The sequence below is a fragment of the Terrapene carolina genome, unplaced genomic scaffold (genome assembly GCF_002925995.2).
Source record: "Terrapene carolina triunguis isolate 2854851 unplaced genomic scaffold, T_m_triunguis-2.0 Scaffold85, whole genome shotgun sequence".
Classification (NCBI taxonomy): Eukaryota; Metazoa; Chordata; order Testudines; family Emydidae; genus Terrapene; species Terrapene triunguis.
Genome location: NW_020664436.1, coordinates 28,070,343 through 28,095,631, shown reverse-complemented (window position 1 = coordinate 28,095,631; position 25,289 = coordinate 28,070,343). Strand labels below are relative to the sequence as shown.

Sequence of the window (25,289 nt, the reverse complement as noted above, 5' to 3'; positions counted from 1 at the left end):
CAAGCCCTCCACCCTATCCCTGCCTCAGTCCTGTCTCTTCCCCACCCTGGCTCTTTGTCCTATTTCCAGTCTCTGCTTCTCAGACTGCTTATCCTATTCTTAGTATCCTTGCTAGAAAGTTCTAGTCTTACCGCTCAGGACTACCTGTTCCAATATCCCCTTTCAGTCCCAGTCTCTCAGCAGGTACTTTTCCTATTTTTGCCCAGCCATTCCCAGTCCCACTACCACCACCCTGGTTCCTTGTCTCCAATCTCCTTGCTCAGCCAGTCCCAGGTTCCTCCCTATGCCCCAATCTGCCTCTCTCTTCCCCTGGTTTCCCGTCATCCTCTCCACTTCTCCTGTGTCCTATCCCCATTGGGTCTCAGTATCCCTCCCCAGGCTTCTCATCCACTCTGTATCCCTGCCTTCCCCAGCTTCTTGCCCCAATCTACCCCTCTCAGCAGCGGCGGCTCCAGGCACCAGCGCTCCAAGTGCGTGCCTGGGGCGGCAAGCCGTGGGGGGCGCCCTGCAAGGGCGGCAGTCAGGCAGCCTTCGGCGGCTTGCCTGCGGGAGGTCCACCGGTCCCGCAGATTTGGCGGCAATTTGGCGGCGGGTACGCTGAAGCCGCGGGACCAGCAGACCTCCCGCAGGCATGCCACCGAATCCGCGGGACAAGGGACCTCCCGCAGGCATGCCGCCAAAGGCAGCCTGCCTGCTGTGCTTGGAGCGGCAAAAAAGCTAGAGCCGCCCCGCCTCTCAGCCTCCTCCTCCAAATTCCAATCTCTGGCTCTTGTCCACACTGTGTTCAAGTACCCGTCTGGGCTGCCTGGGTGCCAGCAGGGGGGTAATTGGGAGCACAGGAGAGACAGGCTTTTTGCTCTCAGTTCTGGTGCCCAGCCGCACACTAGTGCCTGTATCCCTAGTATGGAGGGAGCATGCTCATTCTGTGGGGATGGTGCATGTGTAGTCTGGTCTAATATAAGAACTGTGAGGGGCTGGAGCATGCTCAGTTGCCCTGTGAGAATGGTGCATGCATGGTCTGGTCAGCACTAGGAGCTGTGAGGGGATAGAGCATGCTCACTGCTCACAGATGTGTTGGAGATTTTAACTTCTAAATCTAAGAAGTCTCTACTGCGCATGTGCAAACTGAGTTTTTTCAAAGGTTTATAACTTGGCCAAATTTCGGTGGATTTTCACAGGAATAGCAAAAGATGCATCTCTGACACAAAGGCCACCCTCCTTCCAAATTACAAGCCCCCACTTCAAAGCATGGACAGGCCAACGCTTTTCAAAGGAAAGGTTGTCAGAAATGTTTTAACTTGGGCAAAACAACAGATTATTTCCTAGTCTCATTCTCGGAAATGACTGAACTGTTTTGGCTGAACATTTCCAAAAAAATTCAACCAGAAGCAGACATCCAGCATGGGACATTTCAACCCAAACATTTCCAGTTTGGCAACATTATAAGAACCTGTTTTCAGTTGCTTATAATAGAAATGTCAGGCTAATTTAGTAACCGGTGGGGCTACCAGCCCCACCTATAATATCATTCCCCAAACAATGCTTTTTTATTTGAGAGAAAGGAGAAGAGCAGAATATTTCACCAGGCACATTTAATTTACCAGGGGAGCACCTAGATAGTACAGTGATGGGTACTACAGAAAACCCCCACATTGACAGACATCTATCTTATTGGTCTTGGATTTCTAAAGAGGCAAATGTGAGTCTTGTTGTTGCTACTTAAGCTTCTTAATTAAGTGCCTGCTGATAGTGGATATCTCCTCCAGTCAGCGTGTTTGTAGCTGAGGGTTTTGTAGTTGATGGCTGCAGCTGTGCTGCTGTAGCACTTCAGTGTAGACACTATCTCAGCAGCCAGGAGGGGTTCTCCCATTGCTGTAATTTTAATCCACCTCCTCAAGAATTTCTCCGTCAACCTAGCATTGTCTACACCAGGGTTTAGATCCGCTTAACTACGTTGCTCAGGGGGATAGATTTTTCACATCCCCGAGCAAGGTGGCTGGGTCAATCTAACTTTTAGTATATACCAGCCCTGAATATCTTCAGTCCAGTTCACCCCCGTCTTATAACTAGACTTGGAAGGATTAGATTTTTATTGGGTAAATGTCAGTAAACATCGATTTCACAGTACACACACATACTGTTGAAAAAATATTTCCATTGACAATAATCGAAAATACAGATGGGCAAAATAAGAAAAAGGCTGCGTGAGAACTTATTAGGGTTTGATGTAAAGATATTTACTTTGTATATCTAAACATGTGATGTTGACAGTTTGTGTTTAACCATTATAAAGTGTAAAACTTTTTGAATCTCAACATCTACTTCATTAATAATTATTGTCTGACCTTCCCATATCCTCTGACCCCTCCATAACTTCCCACAACAATGAAAATTTAAATAGATAAAAATAAGCTTAAAGCCCATAATTTTGTGCATCTGTGACTATTTAAATTGATAAAAATAGAATAAAATATTTAACAATAAAAGTCAATATTATTGGTCAAAATTATTTAAAAAAAAATCAAATTCTGCCAAGCCTACTTATAACTGATACTCTTGTCCTCACTCTGACTTTGGCATCTGGATCTGGAGCGAGGCAAGTGGTACTAATCATAATAAGTGGATCTGGAAACACTGGATCAGTGATCATGAATTCTCCCAACACTGAGGATCTCAGGAGAGGAAGAAAAGAGAAGGTCAATGCTGATGCAGGGCTCTTCCATTTCTAATCAGTGACAGCCAATAGAATTGTCTGGGGCCTTGAGTGAGATTAATATATGGCATTCAAGGAATTAAGCTTATGCTATGCATGATAAAATCTGGCAGCCTGGAAGCAACAGCATGTAATGTCATGTCCAAAGTGCCTGAAAATATTCATTGTGCTTCATTCTCAGCAGCCCAAATCACTAATCATATCAGAGTGATGGATTGTTTAGTGTTTGGCACGTACAATAATTTTATTACTACAGCTCCATGCTTGTCAACTGCACTAGCTCACAAGGAAAGCTTAAAGGAGGCCAGGAGAGGATATTAAAAGAAAACCCTTACGATAAAACCACACTCAAAGTAAAAGTAGTACAAAGTAATCTACAAAATGTACCTTCTCTAGGGCTCATAACTAATAGAAATATTAATTCCTGGAACAGGATTCTAATGTATAAAGTTTGTTAGTGCTAGTCTTTTAACATACAATATGTAGGTTTAGTAGTTGAATGCTGAATATTATATTCTTGCAATTATTCAAATAAGAGAAGTCTACTCTGCTTGAAAATTAAGATAAAATATTATTTACTATGCTAATATTTTCACTTTCATGTCTGCCAGATAATTTTAATGATCGGGTTTTACTTCTGTCTTGGTTTTCTTTTTCTCCTGTGTCTTCATTCTGCATTCTGTTGTGTTGGCTTTTGGATTCTTAGCCCGATATTCACTATACATACCTTTTAACCAACATAACCTTTCAACTTGATTTTTCAATGACTCTGGTAACTGAAGTTGCCTCCCCTGAGGTGCGACTGACTCCCAGAAACATAAATTGGAATTATGTGTGTGCCCTCAGAGGAGGATGGACTCCTTGGTGCCGACAGACTCTGCACAAGCCACCCTGCCATGCTGTATTTAAATAGAAATTGCCAGTCATGCAGTGCAAATGCTTGTCCTGTAGGCACCAAGATGAGACCACCAAACTCACGTTTACTTCTGGACTTATCCAGGATTGGAACCCAGCTCTCTGGAGATGAAAGGCTAGTGCTAGCCCTGGCAACAGCAAACCCTGTACACTATCTGTGATACACCCTGTACATTCACATAACATACTGATATATGAAATGTTATGGGTACTCTGATGGACTAAGATTTTTGAGTTTCTATTGTAATTTCGCAACAGAGGGTCCTGTGGCATCTTTGAGACTAACAGATGTATTGGAGCATAAGCTTTCGTGGGTGCATGCCCACTTCGTCAGACGCATAGGTCTGATGAAGTGGGCATTCACCCACAAAAGCTTATGCTCCAATACATCTGTTAGTCTTAAAGGTGCCACAGGACCCTCTGTTGCTTTTTACAGATCCAGACTAACATGGCTACCCCTCTGATACTATTGTAATTTAAATTTTTGTATTCCAGACACCTTCTGAAACTGGAAGCCTGCATTTCAAACAAAGAAGAAGGTGTTAAACTTTGACTGATTAATATCTTAGTTTAATTTTTTTCAAATTGTTCATTATTCCCACCTCTCATTTCCCAGGACATCTTGTCTTCTCACTGTCTTCTCCTCTAGCCTGCAAGCACTTAGACCTAACTTTACTCAGATCACATGTCCCATTGAACTCAATGCGGCTACTCACATGAATAAAATTACACATCTAATGCAAACAACAGTGAGATACCAATTGCAAGCTGTTAAAAGCAGAGACCGTATTTTAGGTATTGTACCAGCACCAAGCACATCTTCAGTGCTTAACTAATAATAATAACTGATCAAGATAAAATGGGTCCGTACATCTTATTCAAACCACTTAAATTAAAGTCAGGAGAAAAAGTCATTAATTATCCTGGAGCTTAATCTATTGGAGAGCCTATATTGCATTTCATAGAAGGCAGGAAACTGCCTGTGAATCTAATTAAAATATACCTGGAAGACCCCACTAAGTTCAACTGATGAAATACTTTTAAAAGTCAACTATGTAGAAAATGGAGCAGCCAGCCACTCTCTCAGAGAGGAGGACTGAGAGGTTAAGAAAGTTTAAAACAGGGAAATGTGCTTTTTTTTGTCCCACAGCTTTCAGATGCCCTAATCTTCTTAATCACGTGAATCTAAGAGAATGGGCTGTAAGTCATGAGTGTATTTTCCCCTTCCTTTTATAACTAAGCTTTCTTCTGAGTAACCTAAACCTGTCAATTTTTCAGTAGTGCATTTTTTTGCATAATCATCTTCTGTTCTCCATGTTTCTTCTGTGGTGTTTGGCCACTAAGCAGATTTTTCTGATCCTAAAGGCTTACGGTGAAGCTAAGGGACTAGTCAGCTCACTTCTGAAGGATGTTTTTGGTGTTGAAAAGTATATTTTTTTGCAATATACCTTTATATCTGCTTCCCATCTGTGTGACACTTTAGAATTTAATAGTGAGCAGTTGGCAGGCAGGACACTCCAAGTGGTAGAAATGTGGGATTTTGTTTTTGTTTTATTGCATGTTTCCTGACTGCATAATATTATATTTTGACAGTTATTATGGATGGAAGATCCTTTGCCTTCAGCCTGAAAAAAAGCTCTGGGATTTAAAAAAAAATGGAGGCAGTCGGTAGGATCCACTCGGGCCATCGCTTTAGCACTGCATGTTTATTTTCAACTGCATTCACTGTATGTCCATAGGCTGGAGTTCAGAAAGCGGGATATGGAAGCAGATACTCTCAAAGATGAAGACCATATGGCTGAGTGGACTGTCAATGATCCAGCAAGACTGGTGCCACCTCCTAGCAAAATCACTGAGAAGGCCATGTGCTTTTTGCCCCCGGGCCAGATAAACAGCACAAATGGCTCATTCAATGAGCAGTTTACACCTTTCTGCTACTCAGCGGACAGCAGTATGATGGGCAGTAATGGCAGCTCATCAGATAACAGGTTCCATGGCCAAGCTTTTCAGGATGCAAAGCAACTCAATTATTTGGCCAACTCTGCTCTTTTTCCTCATTTGTTGGCATCCAGCATAACTCAGACTGGAATTGTCCAGGCCAGTAAAAGTAGTGACTTGGAAACACTCCGTCCTGTTGCTGCTGCTCCTGCTCCTCAGATAAGTCAGGAACCCACATGCTACAGAAACATGGAACAGGTGGGTTTGCTTTAAGCATTCGTTGCATTTCAGTGGAGTATGATCACGCCCGGTTTTTGAAGACTGCACAAATAACATCTAATGCATTGTCCTAAGAAGGAACAGGTCTGCTAACTTTTGTGTCTGCAACGGAGAGGCTTTAGTGGCAATGCCAGGATGTGGAGTGTGACCCTGTGTCTGATTATGCTGTTTTAAAGCCATCAAGGCAATAAAATGCTGCTTCGTTATGATACTTTGTAGTAGCAAATTCGTTTTTCCAAGAACAAATCAGTTTGTTCACCCCTTGTTCCTGTCATTTTGATGTTTATTCCTCTCCACTTCCCTCCTTTAGGAAGAATTCCAGACTTTGGTAGCACAATATCATGTATGTGACAATGACATGGAAAACCAAAGTTGGGGTTTTTTTTTTCAGTGATCACTATTCTCTGTCTTCTTCCTATGCCTTTTTCTTTTCTTTTCTCAACTTTTGTGTCTTTTTCCTCTGTTTTTCTCCGACACCTCCTTCTCTTCCCTTTTGACTGTCCCTTTTCTCTTTTTTCTTCTTTTAGGGGCAGACAGACAGCTGGACAAGAGTAGCTCTGCACTGTCTCCTGCACCAAAGCAGCCTGCTGCACTGGGTTTCTAACTACCAAATAAAACTGCACTATGGACACCACCTATAATAGGCAACAGCTTATCTGAAATGTAGGGTACGTCTACACTGGGAATCTTCAGCACTTTTCCCACCATTGTGCAGCGCCACTAGAGATAGCAATGACAGAAGCAGTGGTGTTGACGAGGCACAGACTTTATTTTACTACTGCCACACCTGGGAAATGCCTGGTAATAGACCAATGTTGGGAAAAGTGCTATTGTGAACAAGGCCCTACTTGAAGACTATGTCTAGCAGGAAAATGGAGTTTGCTGGGGTTTAGTTATTTAAGATTAGGTTGCTGTGTAGATGGTCTGCAACATTTTCTGTGAGGTGTAAACTTATCTTCAGTTTATTGTCAGGCAGTTAAAATCTGGCATAGGGTCCTGGAGATCCTAGATTTTCCTATAGGTCCTTGCCTCTGTCTTTTTGAAATGCTTTTGCTAGAGACTCCTACAGAGAAAGAACATGTTTGAGTGGCTTCTGTGTATAGTGCTTCCCCAGAGAGGCCAGAAGGGGCAGCAGGAGAATGAAGATAATGCTCTCAGCCAGGCTGCTAGGGAAATACCAGATGCAGAAATAATACAGTCACATTATTACTGTTTGTTTAATTCCTGAAATGAGTTAAGCCTTCACAGAACGTAAAGAAGACATGGCCCCTACCCCAAAGAGTTTGCAGTCTAAGCAAAGATGAAAGGCAAGGAGGACAAATTGAAGGGGTGGTGTAATGGAGGGAGGATCGGGGTTATGCACAAAGACTAGAATATTGCTTTTTCTCTGCTAGGTTATGAGCTATTCCCTCTCCACCCCGCAAGGCTTAACTCATTCCTGCACTGCTAGGGGCTGGAGGTTTTGTTCAACAGAGAGGACAGAGAAAGCAGGGCAGTGGCGGGAACAGCCAAAAAGCAGAAGGGGAGAGATGGGAAGGAGACAAACAAGGTGAATGGGGAGTGCACGAGTGAAGGAGAGAGAAAGAAGGAGAGACTGACTAGAAGGAGCAGTGGGCAGTTTAGTAGCAGCATTTTAATTTGGGGCAGATTTGGGTCTCTGTTTCTCTGGACCAGGAGTTCTATGGAGGTAGGGAGTTGTGTTGGGGATAGAAGGATAGCGCCTGACCTGTTCTATTCCGTAATAGTTTAATGCTTGAGGTGCCTATGACTGTGACACTAACAGCTGTAGAGTGCTGAAAGTCCTGAAATTTTAGGGGCACTCTTAAATCTCTCCTTTCTACCCATTCTCTCTCTTCTTCTATGACCCCCACCCAGCCCAAATTCACAGAGTGCCAAGCAGGTAAGGCATTTTCAGCATGTGGAAAGAGTGGAACATGGCTATCTATCTATCTATCTTACTATGGCACTTAGATGCCCTAAGTGAATCACAGCCTTATTGTGCTAAGCATTATGCATATATGTAGTAAGAGACAGTCTCTGCCCTGACCAGCTCAGAGTCTAAATAGAAGGGCAAATGGGACAGAGAAGTGAAGTGACTTGGCCAATGTCACTCAGCAGGTCAGCGGCAGAGCTGAGAATAGAACCCAGGTTTACGGAGACACCTACAAATCCCATTGGCTTTTGTGAGAGTTGTATGTGCTCAGTACCTCTGCAAATCAGGTCATGAATTATTGACATAGCAGCTCAGAAATCTGCCAGCAAACGTGTTTCGCTCTACTGATATAGCTTATTCTAATAGAGCTGGGTGAAATGTTTAAAACACTTGAAATTTCAAGGAAATTGTTTTGCAGAAATGTTTTACTGCTTTTTGACTGGCTTATAGAGTGGTCTAAATTTTCAAAGAAAAATGTTCTGGAAAAATTTCATTTTTTTTTTAAACGTGTGTATTTTTCTACCAGCAATAATACTGAATAACACTATGAAATAATTCACTCTTGAATATGTTTTTAACTATGTGTGATTTGACTGTAAAAACTGCAATAAGACATCAAAGCTTGGGAAAGTGAGTGAGAATACTGTCAAGATTAAAATTGTGTTTAATTTTTTTCCCATATACGTTACTAACAGTATCATAGACTATTGCAAGTGAAAGAATTTAAAAACTCTACTTTTCATCATTTACGTGGTTAATTTACATTTAGAATTTCACTCAAGTTGGACAGTGGAAAAAATGGTCAGTTTCACTTCCTGATTCTGATACCCTAGCACAGAGCCTTGTGCCCGACTATTTTTAAAATCCTGGCTCCCATCCTGCCCTGCAATACCAACTCCCACCGGGTCCCACATAGTTTCTTGCATTTTTATCCCACTCCCACCTGCAAAACCCTTAGATCCCACAAATCCTGCAAGAAAGACAGATTCCCCCGTGCCACTAAAAAAAATAAAAACATTGTCAGTTTTTATATATATATACATATATATAAACTGACCATTTTTTGATTTTTTTTAACTCCTGTTATAATGGACATGAAATCTCTTTCTATCCCTCATTTAAATTTAAGTATTAAAACCTTTATTTAAGAAAAAGAAAAACTTGCTTTTCATTGCTGAAATTCTATTTATGACAAACTGATGAGAGATTTAGTGTTTAGCCACAAATTACTGCAGTCTGGTTTTTTTTGGCTGTTGCTTTTTTTTGCCCACCCAATCCCTCCCACAATAAAGTACAGTTTATCTGCTCCCAGAATTATGCCAGCGGGTCCTGCAGGACCCATGGGCTCCCATTCCCGCTGCAAGGCTCTAACCTATCACACTGCTGTTTTCTTTGAGCGTTATCTCTGCAAAAAAATGTTTAAATACAAATACACTCTCTTTTTATTGGAATAAAACAATGGAATCACCTTTTTAAAAAAAACAAACACCTCAAAACTAGACTCCGAAAAGAAAGATTCCTTCCTGTTAAAAGGGAGAGATGAGCATATTTTAATTCATTTTGTTGGTGCTATTTACAGAGCCCAGGGCAGCAGGAAATTGTGATGATGGAACAGATGGAGCAGCTGCAAAGGCTGGTAACTGAACAACAGAAAATCATCACATACTATAACCCAGGTACTACCGGGATTTCCTCCTAAGAACTCAGTACTGTACGTGGCAGCTGTTCACATTCCTACAATGAAATGCTGTAGTTCCCAGAATAAATTCAAGCTATGATATGGGGTTGGTCGGAGGAAGTAGAAGGATCTTCATCTGAGAGTTGTACTAAAATATTTTATTCACACCACAAAAATGGTAACTCCAGAAAACTTTTCTTTGACTTTAAGTATTTCCTACAGACATTTCATGTGTAAAAGTGCATTTTTGTTTAATACTAACAGACATTCATGTACATGTGTCGACTAAAGTTTAGATTAAAATTCATTAGTGTTGTAATAAATTTTAGTGTAGTGGGAGGCACTGCTAAAACCTAAAATATCTTCTTTCTCACTATGTCAAAACTAGACGAGAAGGGGAAGGGAAGGGATTCAGCAGACAGGGCTTCTAGTGCTGATAATTCAGTCTCTTCCCCACAATACAAGATTATAATATAACTTCCGGAACAGCTTCCTCCTTAATGGTAGCAGTGCCAGAAAATGCCATCAGCATAGCAGATGAGAAAAGGAGAATCCATCCTCTGCAGGGATTTCCTTGCCCCCTCCCAACTTTGGAATGGGTGTGGTTCCACAGTGCAAGTGAGACTGGATATGTGAGGGACCAGCTGGGATCTTCACCCACTGCACGGAGTCTGGTTTTGCAGGGTCCCTCTGCATGAGTGCAAGCAGGGGGAAGTAGAGAATGAGGCACAGAAAAGCCAAAGGAGCTTTGAATTGGTTCCCTCCTGGAGGTGTTCCACCAGGGGGGAACAGTTTTTTCCTTTGGACAGGGCTCCACAGTGCCCCACTGGCAAACGTTGCCTGCATCTGTACATTGCTCTGGCATCCTGGCCTCCCCTCTCCACTTTCTGGGCTACATTACCCAATTTGGGGATTGCAAGTATCTTGTGCTGCTGAGATGCCTTGAGGACAAACTTTCCACTGCTGGTGGTCTGCAGCTGTAGGACATGCCATAACGTATGCTAGGCTAAACTCTAGTTCATCAAGAACCCATGAACAATGATTCCTGCAATGTTGTAATCATGGATCACCTGCATCCCTTAGAAAAGGTCTTCTATCACAATTCTGAATAGGTTTGGCAAAATGCTTAGGATTGCAGAGCTCACAAGTAGCTTTAAACTGTTCAACCAACACTTACGATGCAAATGTCACTAATTCTGGACAGGGTCATATTTTATGTGGTTAAACTGCTGTTAAATGATTTCTCCATGCTTTTAGTGACACAGGCTTTTTCCAACCCCAGGCATGCATGTCCTTCCATCTTCCCCCACCTCCTTCCCTTCGCAAAAAATACAGGCTGTGCAGTCATTGTAAAGAAAATCATGTTCCATTTGTGTCCCTCATATATAGTATAGTATGAAGCAGTACAGAATTCTTTGCGCATCTGTGGGTTACCATGGTGTGTTTTTGAGTAGGGGTGTCAGGGTGTAAAATTATGGGACTAGCTTCAGACTGCAATGTGGTGCAGGACGGTGGCTTTGGTAGTGGGGAAGTGCTGGAACAAACAGGTTTTGACTCTTTAAATCCCTGAGTTCTGGTGGAAAATATAACTCAACATTTGATACTTTTTTACTCTTGTATAGCTCAGAACTGGTTTTTCACTGTGTGTGTGTGTGTGTGTGTGTATGTATGTATGTATGTATGTAAGGGATGGAGGGAAACCTAGATTCCAATGGACAACCTGCATGCCCTGACTCAGACTGGCAGGTCTTGGCTAAGGTGAGGTAATATTTTTTATTGGACCAACTTCTGTTGGTGAGAGAGACAAGCTTTCAAGCCACACAGAGCTCTTCTTCAGCTCTGGGAAAGATACTGAGAGCGTTACAGCTAAATACAAGGTGGAACAGATTGGTTAGCATAAGTAGCTAGCTCATATTCTAAGGGACCATTCAAGGTAGAGTGGCCTGTTAACACCTTTGCAGTCATAGGACAAAAAGGGGGTTAGTGGATTATAGATTTGTAATAATCCATAAATCCAGGGTCATAACTCTGTTAATCACTAAAAATCATGGACTCAACAGAGCTCTTGAATGGTCCAGTAAAAGATATTACCTCACCCACCTTGTCTCTCAAATATCCTGGTACTGAAACAGCTATAACTACACTGCATAGGTCTTAGTTAGAGCATTCAGCAGCGACCGATGATCCTTAAGGATGTTATGGGTGTCTCTTGCATGGTCCATCTTCTGTGATTGTAGGGGACTGGGTGTTAAATGGACCTTCACGCTGCTATCTTTTTATATTTCTATAATGCAGAAATAATGATTGGTAAAGAAATAAAAACTTGACTTAAAAATTAGACCATCAGGAAATAGTATGTGCAATTCATAATGATTCTTGGTAAAATATGGTCCACACCTCAGCATTTCTCACTAGACCCAAGATATTGTTCCACCAGATAATAGAATGAGTGAATTGCAAAGCTTCATGGGTTCACAGAGGGAGCATTTTGCAATCAAAGATGTAAATCTTTTTCAGTTTCACTTCCCCCACTCCTGCTGTACTATGTATAGGAAACATTCTTGACAAAAGACAATAAAGTCCCTCTATCCCTGTGGTGGGCAAACTTTTTGGCCTGACTGCCACATCCGTGAATAGAAATTGTATGGTGGGCCATGAATGCTCACAAAATTGGGGTTGGGGTGCAGGAGGAGGTGAAGGCTCTGGTTGGGGGGGGGGGCTTTGGGGGGGGGCTGGGGATGAGGAGTTTGGGGTGTAGGAGGGTGCTCTGGACTGGGATCGAGGGGTTCAGAGGGCAGGAGGGGGTCAGGGTTGGGGCAGGGGTACAGGAAGGGGTGTAGTTTCCAGCTGGGAGTGCGGGCTCTGGGGTGGGGGCTGAGGATGAGAGGTTTGGGGTGCAGGATGGTGCTCTGGGTTGGGATCAAGGGGTTTGGAGAGCGGGAGGGGCATCAAGGCTGGGGCAGGAGGTTGGGGCATGAGGAGAGGCTCAGGGGTGCAGGCTCTGAGCAGCACTTACCTCAAGCGGCTCCCGGAAGCAGCGGCATGTCCCTTCTCCAACTCCTGCGCGGAGGTACGGCCAGGCAGCTCTGCACGCTGCCCCATCCGCAGGCACTGCCCCTGCAGCTCCCATTGGAGCGCGTAGGAGCTGGAGCAGGGCCATGCGGCTGCTTCCAGGAGCCATGTGCTGCAGCCCCAACCCTGCACCCTGGCCAGAGCGCCGGAGCGTGGCCGAGCTGCATGATGTGGCCCCCAACCCAGCGCCCCGGCTGGAGCACTGGAGTGGGGCAAGCCCCAGACCTCTCTCCCCAGCGGGAGCTTGCAGGCCAGCTTAAGACAGCTCGCGGGCCATAGTTTGCCCACCCCTGCTCTATCCCTGTAAAAATAAAACAATAGTGCCTCACATGTACATGAAGGAACAGAACATGGCTAGTTTGGACAGAATTATTTATAATCTAAATTCAAGTTTCAGTCAACATATAAGGAACAACTGCTTGTAAAGCTTCATTCATGTTAATCTTTATATTAGGTACAGCTAAGTATAAGAAAATAATTTTAAGGGTTGGAGAATCTATTTGGCTTTTGTATATATCACAATTTTAAACTGATTTAAGACAGCATCCCCTACTTCCACTGGAGTCAGTAGGAGTTTTACTATTGACTTTAGTGGGAGCAAGATCGGGGCCCTTAGACTGTAGATTTTGTAAAAAGAAATAATCAGATCCTCTGCTGGCATAAATTGGCATATCTCCACTTAAGTCAATGGAGCTACCCTGATATACATCACCTAACGTTACATCTAGGTTTTTGACTTGTTTAACTAGAATTCCAGCCCAATGGAATGAAAGGATTTAGAACAGCTGAGTTCTGACAGACCCTTCATTTGCAGGATAAGACATGGTAATGGGGAGGGGGGGAAAGTTTCCTTTCCAACCTGGCATATACATTAGAGATTATCAGAATCTTTCCAATGGCTTCAACTTTCAGAATCTTTGGAAATGTCCAAGCTCTGGGGTTCCACTTCATTTCTTCTCACCCTTAAAGAATTAATGATCTTTCTATAGGAACTTCGAAAAGTCGGACTTGAGAAGCAGTACACGATGGGGTCCAAAGCACTGTTGAGATAGGTCCAGCAGATAGTAACATCAAATACATTCACAGCAGAACGAAAAGCTGCACAACTTTCAAAGCTTTGGAGAATATACACAAGCACTCTGCCCAACACGCTAGGCAGGAAGCAAACTCCGAACACCACCACCACTGCAATCACTAACAACATGGCTTTCCGCAGCTTAGGTTGACTGCTCAAATCACGGGGGCTCTTCTTCAGCTTCCTGATGATGCCAACTGTGCAAAACAAAATGAGGCCAAAGGGAACGAGAAACTCCAAAAAGAATACGATGACATGCCAGATGCTGTAGAAGTTGGCTTCTCCTTGTAGGGTGAAACTGCGGCACTCAGTGGAGTTTTTGGGTTGAGGAGCAACCAGGATCTCAACAGTCAATCCAATTGCTAAAAGCCAAACCAAGCAAGCAATGACTTTAGCATTCCTGGCTGTGAGAGAGCTGGTTTTATTGTTAGGGTGGACCACCCGGAAATAGCGATCCAGAGCCACAGCAGTGAGGAATGCGATGGAGACAGCTTGGGAAAGAGACAGTGCGAAGAGTATTACTGAACAGAGTCGCTCTCTATAATCCCATGTCTCTATAATGCTAAACCTGAGAGCAAGCGCCAGTCGAAACGGCAGGCAAATGTTCAGCAAGACGTCTGCGATAACCAGGTTGAGCAAGTAGACAGCGTGTGGCTTCCAAATTTTCAAACGGAAGTAGAACGTCCACAGAGCAATAGCATTGCTTGTGAGTCCCAGCCCAAATTCCAAAATTAATAGGATGTTCATGGCTATTTCCACAGCCTCATTGTAAACAGAGCATTTAGAACTTGTCATTTTCTGCTGGCTCCTCAAAAGGACTGAAAAACTGAAACCCCTCTGGATCATGTTACACTTTAAAGCCCCCAAAAAAAGGGTTTCTTTTCCTCCTAATACTGTAATTACTTCTGCATTTCTCAGAGAAGGAAGTATACCATCAGCATCAGGAGGTCAAAAGTAAACCACTATTAAGCATCATTAAATAAAATGTAAACTGTACTACGTATGTGTGTATATTTATACATACGTATAGATGTGTGTACACAAAACCACACACAGAATGGTTTCCTGAACATGAAATCTTGGCCTGAATCTGCACCTCCTGTGAAGCACTGAGCATTCAACTCCCAGTGGAACAATGTGAGTTGAGGATGCTCAGCTCCTTGTATGATCTGGCTCTATTTATGCTTTACAGATGTAAAACCCCAGAAAAGTGTTAAGTGTTATTTAGCCTTCCATGGTACAAACAAGTCACTATTATATTGCCATCCTTTTTAGGGAAAAGAAAATATGGTGATTTATTGAGAAAATCAGTCTCCCAATAAGAGAGATGATTCCATTTTAATGTCTACCACTTCTATGCAGCTAAAAAAAGAGGGGGGTGGCATGTTTCTGCGTGTCTGAACAATGGTACTTCAAGTCTCGTTACTAACGAGTCACTAGCACTGGATTAAGTGACACTAATTACACTGCCGTTCCCAGAGAATTTACTGGAAATGCAGTAACATAATGTCACATGATTTCTTCCCCAGTGTGCTTAAAATGACTCCAGTTTCTGGAACTGAAAGTCATTGAACAGTTTTTTTTTAAACCCAAATGACACTTCTCTCTCTGACTCTTTTCTCTCTGTGTATACACACACACACACACAGACTACCTGTTGTGGTTTTTTCTTCAGTACCCTTCTCCTAATAGGCGCCGACTCTGTGGGAACTCCAGGACCAAGCTCCCCTCCCCCCAGCACCTCCCGCCCGCCAGCAGCCTCGCCAATCAACTCCTTCCCTTCCCTCCCAGTGCCTCCTGCCCGTCGCGGATCAGCTGTTCCATGGCGTGCAGAAGGCGCTGGGAGGGAGGGGAAGGAGCAGGAATGGGGCTTGCTCAGAAGAGAGGTGGGACTGGGTGGGAAGAGGCAGGGTGGGGGCGGAGCAGTGGTGGGAAGATGCGGGGCAGGGGTGGGGGACTAGGGGAAGGGGTGCAGTGGGGGTGGGGCCTAGGGTTGAGTAGGGGTTGAGCACCCCCAGGGAAAGTTGGAAGCTATGCTTCTCCTCCTAGAATTGCTCAGCTTTCTCCACAGGACTGACTGCTTTCTCCAAGCCCTTCAGAGGGTAGCAGTGGGAAGCACACTTGATTGGTGCTTCACAGGGAGAGAGTCAGCCAAACGCCAGTTGCTCTCTTTCCCTGGCTGTGTGCAGAAGGAGCCTGTGATTGGCGAGCTCCTATCTAGGAATCCAGGAGCCACCCAGTATCAAGGGGTAGCCGTGTTAGTCTGTATCTACAAAAACAACAAGGAGTCTGGTGGCACCTTAAAGACTAACAGGAGCCACCCAGAAATCCAAGGGAAAAGCTGTGAATTCCTGGAAAATGTAGAACAGGTGGGGAGATGCAGAGGTGTCTTCCCTAATTCTGGGGTGCTCCAGGGGCTGGTGCAGCCCCAGGTACAAGTTAGAGAAGCCCCAGGGTGGCCTTTGCTGTGGGCTTTGCTGCAGCCTAGAGTAACTGGAGCACAAAGTACTCTAGCCATCCCCACTCCTGATCTGCTCCTAGCCATGCCCTTACGCCAGGGCTGTGTGTGAGGGTGGTGAAGGGCTCTTGGCCCTGTGCTGGGATAATTTCTTAGAGGGGTATTGCAGACCTTTCATGCTGTTGCAGTTGCTTAAAAGGGCTGTTTCGGGGGGCAGAATCTGTCCCCATGCCTCACAATACCCACATGAGGTGCCGTAGGTGAGCAGTGTCCCTCCTCCGAGAGTCTGCTCCAAGTGTGGAAGAAGAAGGCTCCAAGTTGGGAGTGTGCACAGGAGTTAAGTGGAGCTGTCAGGAATGGTTTGTGAAGGGTGCAACAGCATAGAAGAGACAGATGGGTGAGGTGAGGAAGAATTTAGTTGGTGGTGTTCCTGCTTTGAGCAGGGGGTTGGACTAGATGACCTCCTGAGGTCTCTTCCAACCCTCATCTTCTATGAGTCTATGATTCTAAGTCATGACTTTCAGAGCGCGGTCTGAGCAAAGAGCATGCAGCTGTCTGTGTGGCCAGGCCAAGCCATCTGTTAAGAACATTTTCCATATGGAAATCAGTGTATGTGAGCCAAAAATCTCAGGGTGGTTGGAACTTAGCTTTACATTGTATGTGAAATGCAATTTACTCTGGGGGATTACTAATGTGCTGAATCAGATGGGGCAGGACCAGACTCTGAGGGTAACAGGCAGTTCTAGCCATTGCCTGTAAGATGAAGGTCTTAACCCCTCTCCTTAGCGAACATAATGTCATATATTATCTTTATATTAAAATACATTTTTTTTTCAGTCTCATGACCAATTATTGATGATTCCATTGGTGCACAAATGACACAAAAATGACACAATTGGGACAGCATGATAGACCCTTTACCCTATAGACCAGATACATTCTGCATAGAGTTGCCAGGCATCTGGTTTTTGACCGGAACACCTGGTCGAAAAGAGACGCTGGTGGCTCCAGTTGGCACCGCCGACTGGGCCATTAAAAGTCCGGTCGATGGTGCAGTGGAGGCCCAGGGCTAAGGCAGGCTCCCTGCCTGCCCTAGCTCCACGTGGCTCCTGGAAGCGTCCGCCAGGTTCCTGCAGCCCCTAGACTCATGGGCGGCCAGGGAGGCTCTGTGTGCTGCTCCCTCCCCCAGTTCCGGCTCCGCAGTTCCCATTGGCCAGGAACCATGACTAATGGGAGCTGCGGGGGCAGCACCTGCAGATGCGAGGGCAGTGCATGGAGGCTCCCTGGCTGCCCATGCATCTAGGGGCTGCAGGGACCTGGAAGCCGCTTCCTGGGAGCCATGGTAAGTGCCACTGGAACCCCAAACCCCCCACCCCCTCCCGCACCCTAACCTTCTGCCCCAGCCTGGAGCCATCTCCCACACCCTGAACCCCTCATTTGTAGCCTCACCTGGAGCCCACACTCCCAACCCAGAGCCCATACACCCCACTCCCCAACCCCCTGCCCCAGCCTGGAGTCCTCTCCCGCACCCCAAACCCCTCATCCCTGGTCCCACCCCAGAGCTGGCACCCCCAGTAGGAGCCCTCGCCCCCCTCCCGCACCCCAACCCGGTGAAAGTATTGAGGGTGGGGGAGAGTGAACGACGGAGAGAGCGGGGATGGTGCAAGCAGGGACAGGGTCTCAGAGAAAGGGCAGGGTAGAGGCAGGGCCTCGGGGCAGGGGCAGGGGTGTTTGGTTTTGTGCGATTAGAAAGTTAGCAGCCCTAATTCTGCAGTCAGAGCTGTCCCTTGGGTATGGCAAATTGGGGTGACTGCTCTGGGCCTCGCATTTTGGGGGGCCCCTCGGGCCGGTGCAATTGGCTGGAGCAGTCAGTCCTGGAAGTGACGGATTCGTCACTTCCATCCTAGGCCTCGCACCCCCCTAGTGATGGCCCTCCTAGTGATGGCCTGTCGTATGCTGCCTTCATACTGGGCATGAATTTTAAATCTCCAAGAGATCTACAAAACAAGTCAGGTTTGACCTGGTGCCTCTGCTTGCTTGCTTTCTCTGCCTCCCTTGTTAGCTGCTGCTCCTTTGTTTCCCTGCTGTGCAATCAGAGAGGCAAAGAACAGGGAGCTAGGTTCCTGGCAGGGGGAATCTGTCTAGTAGTTAGAGCTATAGTCCCTGGTGGCAGAGGACAGCATTGCAGGTAAAACCTCCTAACAATTCAGAACCTTGAGTTCAAGTCCAGTATTCAGTGGGGCCCAGCAAGGAAAGATGAGATTGGCCTGGTCATCTAGTTGGAGCTGCTAGCCAGTATGGAATAGATTTAATTTATTATTTGATGTATCTCATTAGGAGGCATAGTCCCTTCAAAATTAAATATTTCAGAGCGGTATTAAAGTTATATCTAGAATGTCTAGAAACCTCTTCTCTCCAGGTGCTCTACCCTGACACTAGAAGTGCTCATACTGACAGTCCCTACTCTGTATTTCTGGTGTCTGGGTGCTCTTTGGGAAGGCCCCCTCACTTCCATCACTGCACTGAGAATGCCTTAGTTCCCCTTTGGGAGCCATTGCAAGGCCTTTCTGTTTAGTCACGTTTTTGCCTGACGAGCTGGCCTAGAAGAGATGGAGGGCACCTGATTTTCTTTGCTTGGGGGTACTTTGTGAGGACCCTTTAAATGACAATGTGTCAGCTGAGTTATGCTCTGATCTATGTGGTGTTTAATAATTATGGGCATGTAACTGGTGGTTGTGGTAGGCCTAGTTTAAACATTAAAAATAAATCTTATAACAAGATTCAATATTTTAGCATTTTGGCTGAACATGTAAACACCGGTAAACATGAAAAAATGAGTATTTTAGTACAATGCCTGTTTAGCAGGAGTATTCTGGGTCAGAACTGGTTCTATACCAGACTGACTTTTCTCCTTTGTTTGTTATCGCAGGCTTTTCAGTCTGTCCCGGCACCCCTTCCCAGCTCGTTGCCATGGTGCCAACACTTCCAAGATTTCCTGCCACTTTGTTTCCTGTCCAGCTCCCTTTGGAAAACTCTTCACCAGTCCAGAACCACGGACATTTACAAACCAGTCCATCAATAACGCAGACTTCCCTTCAGAGACGTTCCCCAGCATCCTCACCCAACAATAGCTGCTCAGAAACCTTAGGGGAGCGCCTGCAACCTCGAAGTCCAGGTGGGGAATTAACCAAGGCACTGGAAATCTGCACCCAAGGACATTGTGCCAATCATGAAAGCTAAAATCTATATGATTTTTGATGGTTTTTTTTGTTTTAAAAGGTTTGAAATAAAGTTTTAAACTCATTTCCCCACTAGTTGGAGATGGTGGCCATGCTATTTCCAGTGCTAACCAAGTAATCAGAGGCTTCTTGATGTGGATGGAACAGAAATAAATGTTAGATTAAAATAAAAAAGTTGAGTCATAGAGTGTAGGGAACATGGTGGTTTCCAGGGGAGAGACGATAAGAAGGAACTAAGTGATATGGCTTCCAAAGGTGATAGATGCATCTGCTTAGCTAAGGAGGAAGTCTCTGTGTTAGCACTCTCCGTGTTTTCACAGACGCAGGTGGTCCTGCCTTAAAAGGACAGGGATGGAAGCTCCAGTCTGGCTTTTTTCCCCCCGTATCACACTGTGCTGTACTCATCCTCAACAAAAACAACAAGGAGTCTGGTGGCACCTTAAAGACTAACAGATTTATTTGGGCATAAGCTTTCGTGAAAGCTTATGCCCAAATAAATCTGTTAGTCTTTAAGGTGCCACCAGACTCCTTGTTGTTTTTGTAGATACAGACTAACACGGCTACCCCCTGATACTCATCCTCAACAGTATTTCTCAACCTTTTTGATAACAGAGACTGGCTTGCTGCCTTCCTAAACTTCAGGGAGATCTCAGGGACTGGTGCCAGTCCACAGACTGGTAGTTGAGAAACTGCTTTATAAGAAAATGTTGAGGAGTGAGAAGGAAGCAAAGCCAAAGTGGTCAAAGAAAGTGATAGCAAGAACAAGAAATGAGAAACCATGGTAAAGCAGGGAGAATTTATTATGGAAGGGATGCAAAAAAGTGCAAATGGTGAAGGCAATTAAGTGCCAAGGGGAGAAAATGTAAATCAGACCTTTGCCCTAGCTTCCTTTAAGTTTATTGCATATCAAGACCAGCTACAGCACAATGGTATGGTTTCCTTTTACAGTGGGAGACACCAAGGGACCCATTCAGCAGGGTATTTAAGCCAGTGCCTGACTTTAAACATGACTGGTTAGGCATATGCTTAAGTACTTCGCTGAACTGGGGCCTAGTCGAAATTACGATGGGTGTGTTTTGTTAGGCCCTAGACTTGAAAACTAACAACAAGTGTCAAAACGTATATAAACTAAAAAAAAAAAGGAGTTTCTCTGACTATAGGGAAAGAGATTGAGTCATTATCTCAAAGTGCTGGAAGCCCCACAAGAAAACTTTCCAGACAAGATGCTCAAGAAGAGGAAATCACAGCCAGCAAAGGTGAATTACAGGAACAGATCTGAGCAATGTATCGAGTTCCTGTAAGAGAAAGAGGAAACATGCTAAGTGTGTTTTGGGAGGGGTTATGAAGAGTATTTTCTTTCTCCAGTACACTGCGCATTATGCATATTATTCTTCCTCTTAGTTTGAAAATTGTAGAGCTAGAGCAACTCATATATCAGAGAGCTCATCTTGGCACTGTTTGCAGAGTTAGGCAGGCAATATAGAAAGGCAAGGGACGCAGCATGGCTCAGTGCATCGGGCACAGGCTTGGAAGCCAGGAGAGCTTGGTTCTAGTTCCAGTTCTGCTACTTAACTTGCTGTGTGACCTTGAACATGCCACTTAAACTCTTTGGGCTGTATCTCCATCTGGCATAAATTAGCATTGCTCTGTTTACTTCCTCTGGAGTGTGCCAGCCATAAACTAAACTACAGCTGATCCCAAAGAGGAGTAACTTAGATCTCCATGCACCAGTTCCTGGTGAATCTGATTCTTGGTAAATCACCTACATTAAGTCATTCAAGCTAAATGAAACTAGTTGTTAACCTCCATTAAACACTTGCAGATGCTTTTTCTCTAGGAGCAAAATACTCTCCCCTGTGCAAAGCTGGAGTAGCTTGGCTTGGCATTGGGGGTTGGGATGTCTGTTGGAGAGGAAAATCAAGATGTCTCCACAGGGCTTCAGTAGCGCTTGCTGTATTTGTGCTGCAAAGAGTGGACACGAGTTGCCAGCAATGTCATATTTGTTAAACATGAAGGATCAAACATAGGCTCTTCTGCTCCTGGACCACAGAATTCTGTGATTTGAACTAAAGAAGTAATTCTCCATTGGTTGACACTAGTATTAGGCTTTTATCAAAGTGACAACCTACTAGCTGTAGTGAGTCTTGCCAGTTGGTTCAGTTTGGAGAGTGTGAGGGGTTGGCACATTTTTGTGACAACACCTCCTATTACAAAAACGACATGCCGCTCTTTTTGTATCCATTTAGTAGGCGACATAAACGGACACACTTGAGCAGGTTTAATTCTATCCAGCAGATAGCAATGCTGTGCAATACACTTACTAGCCAGTTAATTTCAGTTTTATACATTGAACGAGCATAAATGAATTCATTTTCACTTTCCTTCTTTGTAATCATTAGATTTAGGGATTAGAGATTCTTGTGGTCTTTTGTGAGTCTCATTCTTCTGTCTAGTTAAGTTTAAAATATTCCAGGAAGCATTTTCAAACATTAAAAAATCTTAGAAGTTATAGAAAACTTGAAAAATGTCAAGGCTTTCTTCTTATGTCCCTCCTTACTGCTGTTTAGATGAAAGCCCACTAAAGGAAGAGGCTTGTCCTAATACTCTGCCTGCCATTAAAGAAGAAGAGGGAGAGCAAACTGATGAACAGATTCCCCTTTCCCCTTTTGGCATAAGGATGGACGCAAGGACTAGAAACCTGGAAGACAGGTGAGGAAAGGGTTTAGTTTGTCATTTACAATGATACAGATAAAACTGTCAGTGAACAGTTACTAGTTTTCCTCACTTTTATACACATAAAGTCCTAGGTGCTGGAACTAGGGGTGCTTGGGGTGCTGCCACACCCCCTGGCTTGAAGTAGTTTCTAAATACAGGGTTTACAGTTTGGTTCAATGGCTCTCAGCACCTCCACTATAAAAATTGTTCCAGCACCCCTGCATACAGTAAATTGCAAATGCTAGCATATCAATGGGTATCACAGACAAAGCTCCTTTCCCTATTATGAGATTAGCTTGTGTGCATGGGTGAAGGTGGGACAGTTCCATGGCTCCTTGATAGGGCTGCCAGCTCCAGAGCAGAAACCCCGATGACAACATTCAATCACCTCCTAGAAAAACAGTCAAATGGAGGAGGTGTGCTGGGACGGGGCCAGACGCCCTGAGCACACCGGTGTAAGTGGGGGTGCAGGCTAACCAGCCAGAGAAATAAAATAAAGTCCCAGTGATGGGCCTCTTCATATCCCTTTCACAGGGTTTCCAAACACACCAGAACAGATCAGCTCAAACTACTGGGTAATAACCCCCCGAGGCCTTTTCAGTTTAAGACAGCTGGGAGGGGAGAGGACTGTTGTACAGAGAGCTTTGTTGTCGAAGTTGCCCAGGTAATCGAAGTCCAATTTAGCCTATTATATACAATTGATTGTAAAAGTAAAAGATGGAGACCAAGACTGGTACAAATTGGACTGTTTACATTAAAGAACTGGGATAAAGGGTCTTTAAAGCTCCTGCTAAAGTTACTGGCTGGCATGACTGAGCTGAATAATTCTAGAAATGGAAGGAAATGTTTGCAGTTGAAATCACCAACATGTGTTTTGATTGGTTAATGTTAATTGTCACCCATTGTCTGATATTGCCCATCTGAGCATCACTGAAAGGAACAATGGGATACCTGGGTTGTAAGAAGCAAGTTCTACCATCAGGGGTTGCCGCCCTGTCAGATCTAGGGATCCAGGGACCCACCACGACACTGCTGGGCCTTTGTCATTCTCATCTGCAAAGGCATCCTCACCAGACCCAGTTAAAGAGAGGGAACCAGATGGCATTGCTGCTTCCACTGGCTTTGGCTAAATCCTGACCAACAATTGGGATGTGAACCTGCTGTCACCCCCTCCCGAATGTCTTACTTTCTTTCCCCACCCTCCCTTATTTCTCCTCTTTCCTATCTCTCTCCTTTTGCCTTTTACCTAATAAGACTGGCCAGCCGAGACAGCTCCACCTTTTGCTACACTGCTGTGAAGGACAGCTAAAAGCACAGTTAAACACAGCTTGATGCTGGTAAAAGTTTGCCAGGTGTTCGAGTGGCTGATCTGACTGTGCTGGGCCTGTGTTTTTCTAGCAGCAAGGTTGTAAGTGAAAATCAGCCCCAGAGGCAGAAGCTGCATTTCCTATCTTTACTGTTCCTTTCTCACCCCTTTCATGTGCTTTTGCCTTGTTTTGCCTTAAAGGAAACTGGACCAGACTTCAACTACAAGAACTGCTCAAGATCATCTCAACTAACCTTTTCTCTTTTCCTCCCCAAAAAGGACAGCTAAGACCATATTTAATGCCATCTAAAAGACTGTCACACATGGGTTTTGCCTATATAAAATTTTATGTAATTAAAGAGAAAGGGAACAAGGATGCACCCTTCCCCCTACAACAGCCTCCTTTGCAGTAGCTTCCTCTTTTCTTGCATAATCTTGCCTAGCTCAGCTATGTGATAGTGAGGACCCAGATAACCCCTTTCATGTCAAAGCACCCTTACACCTTGTCACAGGGAAACATTCATATTAAATAACCTAGAATTCCCCAAGATTCAGGATTGCCAGCCACAAGTGTTTAAAAATAATAATAATAATGAGTCAGCCTCGCACACCCCAGAATGAGATTTTTAAAATGATAATTTTGGGGTTCTTTCATTTGCCTTCTGAATTTCGGGTTCAAATCTTCCAGCTCTTCTCTGCAGTCTTGAGGGCTAGAAAACTGGGGTTTTTAAAAATGAAAGCTGAGATTCTCACAAAATCAGAGGACTCCTGGAGCTGAAGCTTTAAGAAAAAATACCAATATTGGCAACACTGAGATGCACACTACATACACAGATACTTCTCACACACACTTTCTTTCACTCACTCCTCCTTCCCTGGGGCAACCCTAATTATTCCAAAAACAACTTTTAAATATTAGCAACTATGCATAGTTTACAAAGAAGCAGGGCAGCAGGAAACAAGGAAGAAAAAAGCTGACCCCTGTGGGCAAGAAGACTAGGGCTAATTTTTGCAAAAGCACCCTCCATTTTTGCATATACAAACACCTGCACACACGCTTTTCGAGCACTAGCACCTGCACACACAGGTGGTAGCATGTACAAGTGCAAAACCCATTCTTGCATACGTGTTAGAATGTATCAACTTTCACACACGGGAATTAGTGCTTGAAATGGTGTCTGCAAGTGCAAAGTTTCATGAAAACAAGTGAAAGCCAGTTTGAGGCCCTTTGAAAATGCAGCCCTTAGCTTCCTCAAGTGATTAAGCCTATGCATAAAAAAATCACCTGGTGCCTCAAGACATCTCTTGAGCATTAGCAACAATTATAGCCATAATTTTACTCTTCATTGAGCTTCAGAGAGCTCCAGATCCGGCAATAATGTCATCAGCAAGCAAGGATCATCCACCCGGAAGGAGGAAGTAATGATAAATACTGAGATGCTTTTCTAAGGCAAATTAAGAAGACCCTCCAAAAATATTTCCATATGTGTCCTCAGCATGCTTGTATTTTCACATCTTATGATGTTTTCAAGATTTGCTTTCCCTGAGACTTCAGAGACCTTTTAAATAAGCTTTTAGATACATCCCCAGTATAATACTGAAAGGTTTACCTCTGCTTCACTACCCTGGTCTGTTATTCAGAGACTTCCATTTGGCCTTCCAATGCATTACAGACATGCTTTTTCTCCTCTGACAAAGTAAGGGCATGCTGTGAAATGTCGCTTTTTTCACCAAGTATTTCAGACTTCTCCCTCTCACTGTGTTATTCTCTGCTGGAGCTGGTGCGGGTCTGGGACAAGTGCTTGGAATAAGCAGGCTGTGCAGGGTTGGAAAATAGTCCTGCTTTTGAGATTTATTTTTCCTTTAGGTATTTTCCATTTCCGAGTGTTTTAGGAGAAATTTGCTATCTGTCTGGCTGTAAAACATATATTCAGGCTCACACAGGATATTTTCAAAGTGAAAGGTGGG

The 25,289-nt window shown here is 44.4% G+C and overlaps 2 protein-coding genes across 2 annotated transcripts in view; one reads left to right on the top strand and one right to left on the bottom strand.

The window, feature by feature from the left end:
• The first annotated feature begins 3,672 nt into the window (after positions 1 to 3,672).
• TCP10L2 (t-complex 10 like 2) overlaps positions 3,673 to 25,289 on the top strand; it is a 57,157-nt gene continuing 35,540 nt past the window's right edge. The window contains exons 1-5 of the mRNA XM_029911042.1: positions 3,673 to 3,743; positions 5,368 to 5,824; positions 9,358 to 9,454; positions 18,991 to 19,236; positions 21,868 to 22,009. Of these exons, the coding sequence (XP_029766902.1) occupies positions 3,673 to 3,743; positions 5,368 to 5,824; positions 9,358 to 9,454; positions 18,991 to 19,236; positions 21,868 to 22,009 (1,013 nt within the window). The remainder of the gene's footprint in view (positions 3,744 to 5,367; positions 5,825 to 9,357; positions 9,455 to 18,990; positions 19,237 to 21,867; positions 22,010 to 25,289) is intronic.
• On the bottom strand, positions 13,430 to 14,398 carry GPR31 (G protein-coupled receptor 31). The gene has a single exon (XM_024206008.1). The coding sequence runs from the start codon at positions 14,396 to 14,398 to the stop codon at positions 13,430 to 13,432; it is 969 nt and encodes a 322-aa protein (XP_024061776.1).

Bases quoted from the DNA above. Each gene is read 5' to 3' on its own strand.
- GPR31 (XM_024206008.1), bottom strand. From the start codon at position 14,398: ATGACAAGTTCTAAATGCTCTGTTTACAATGAGGCTGTGGAAATAGCC.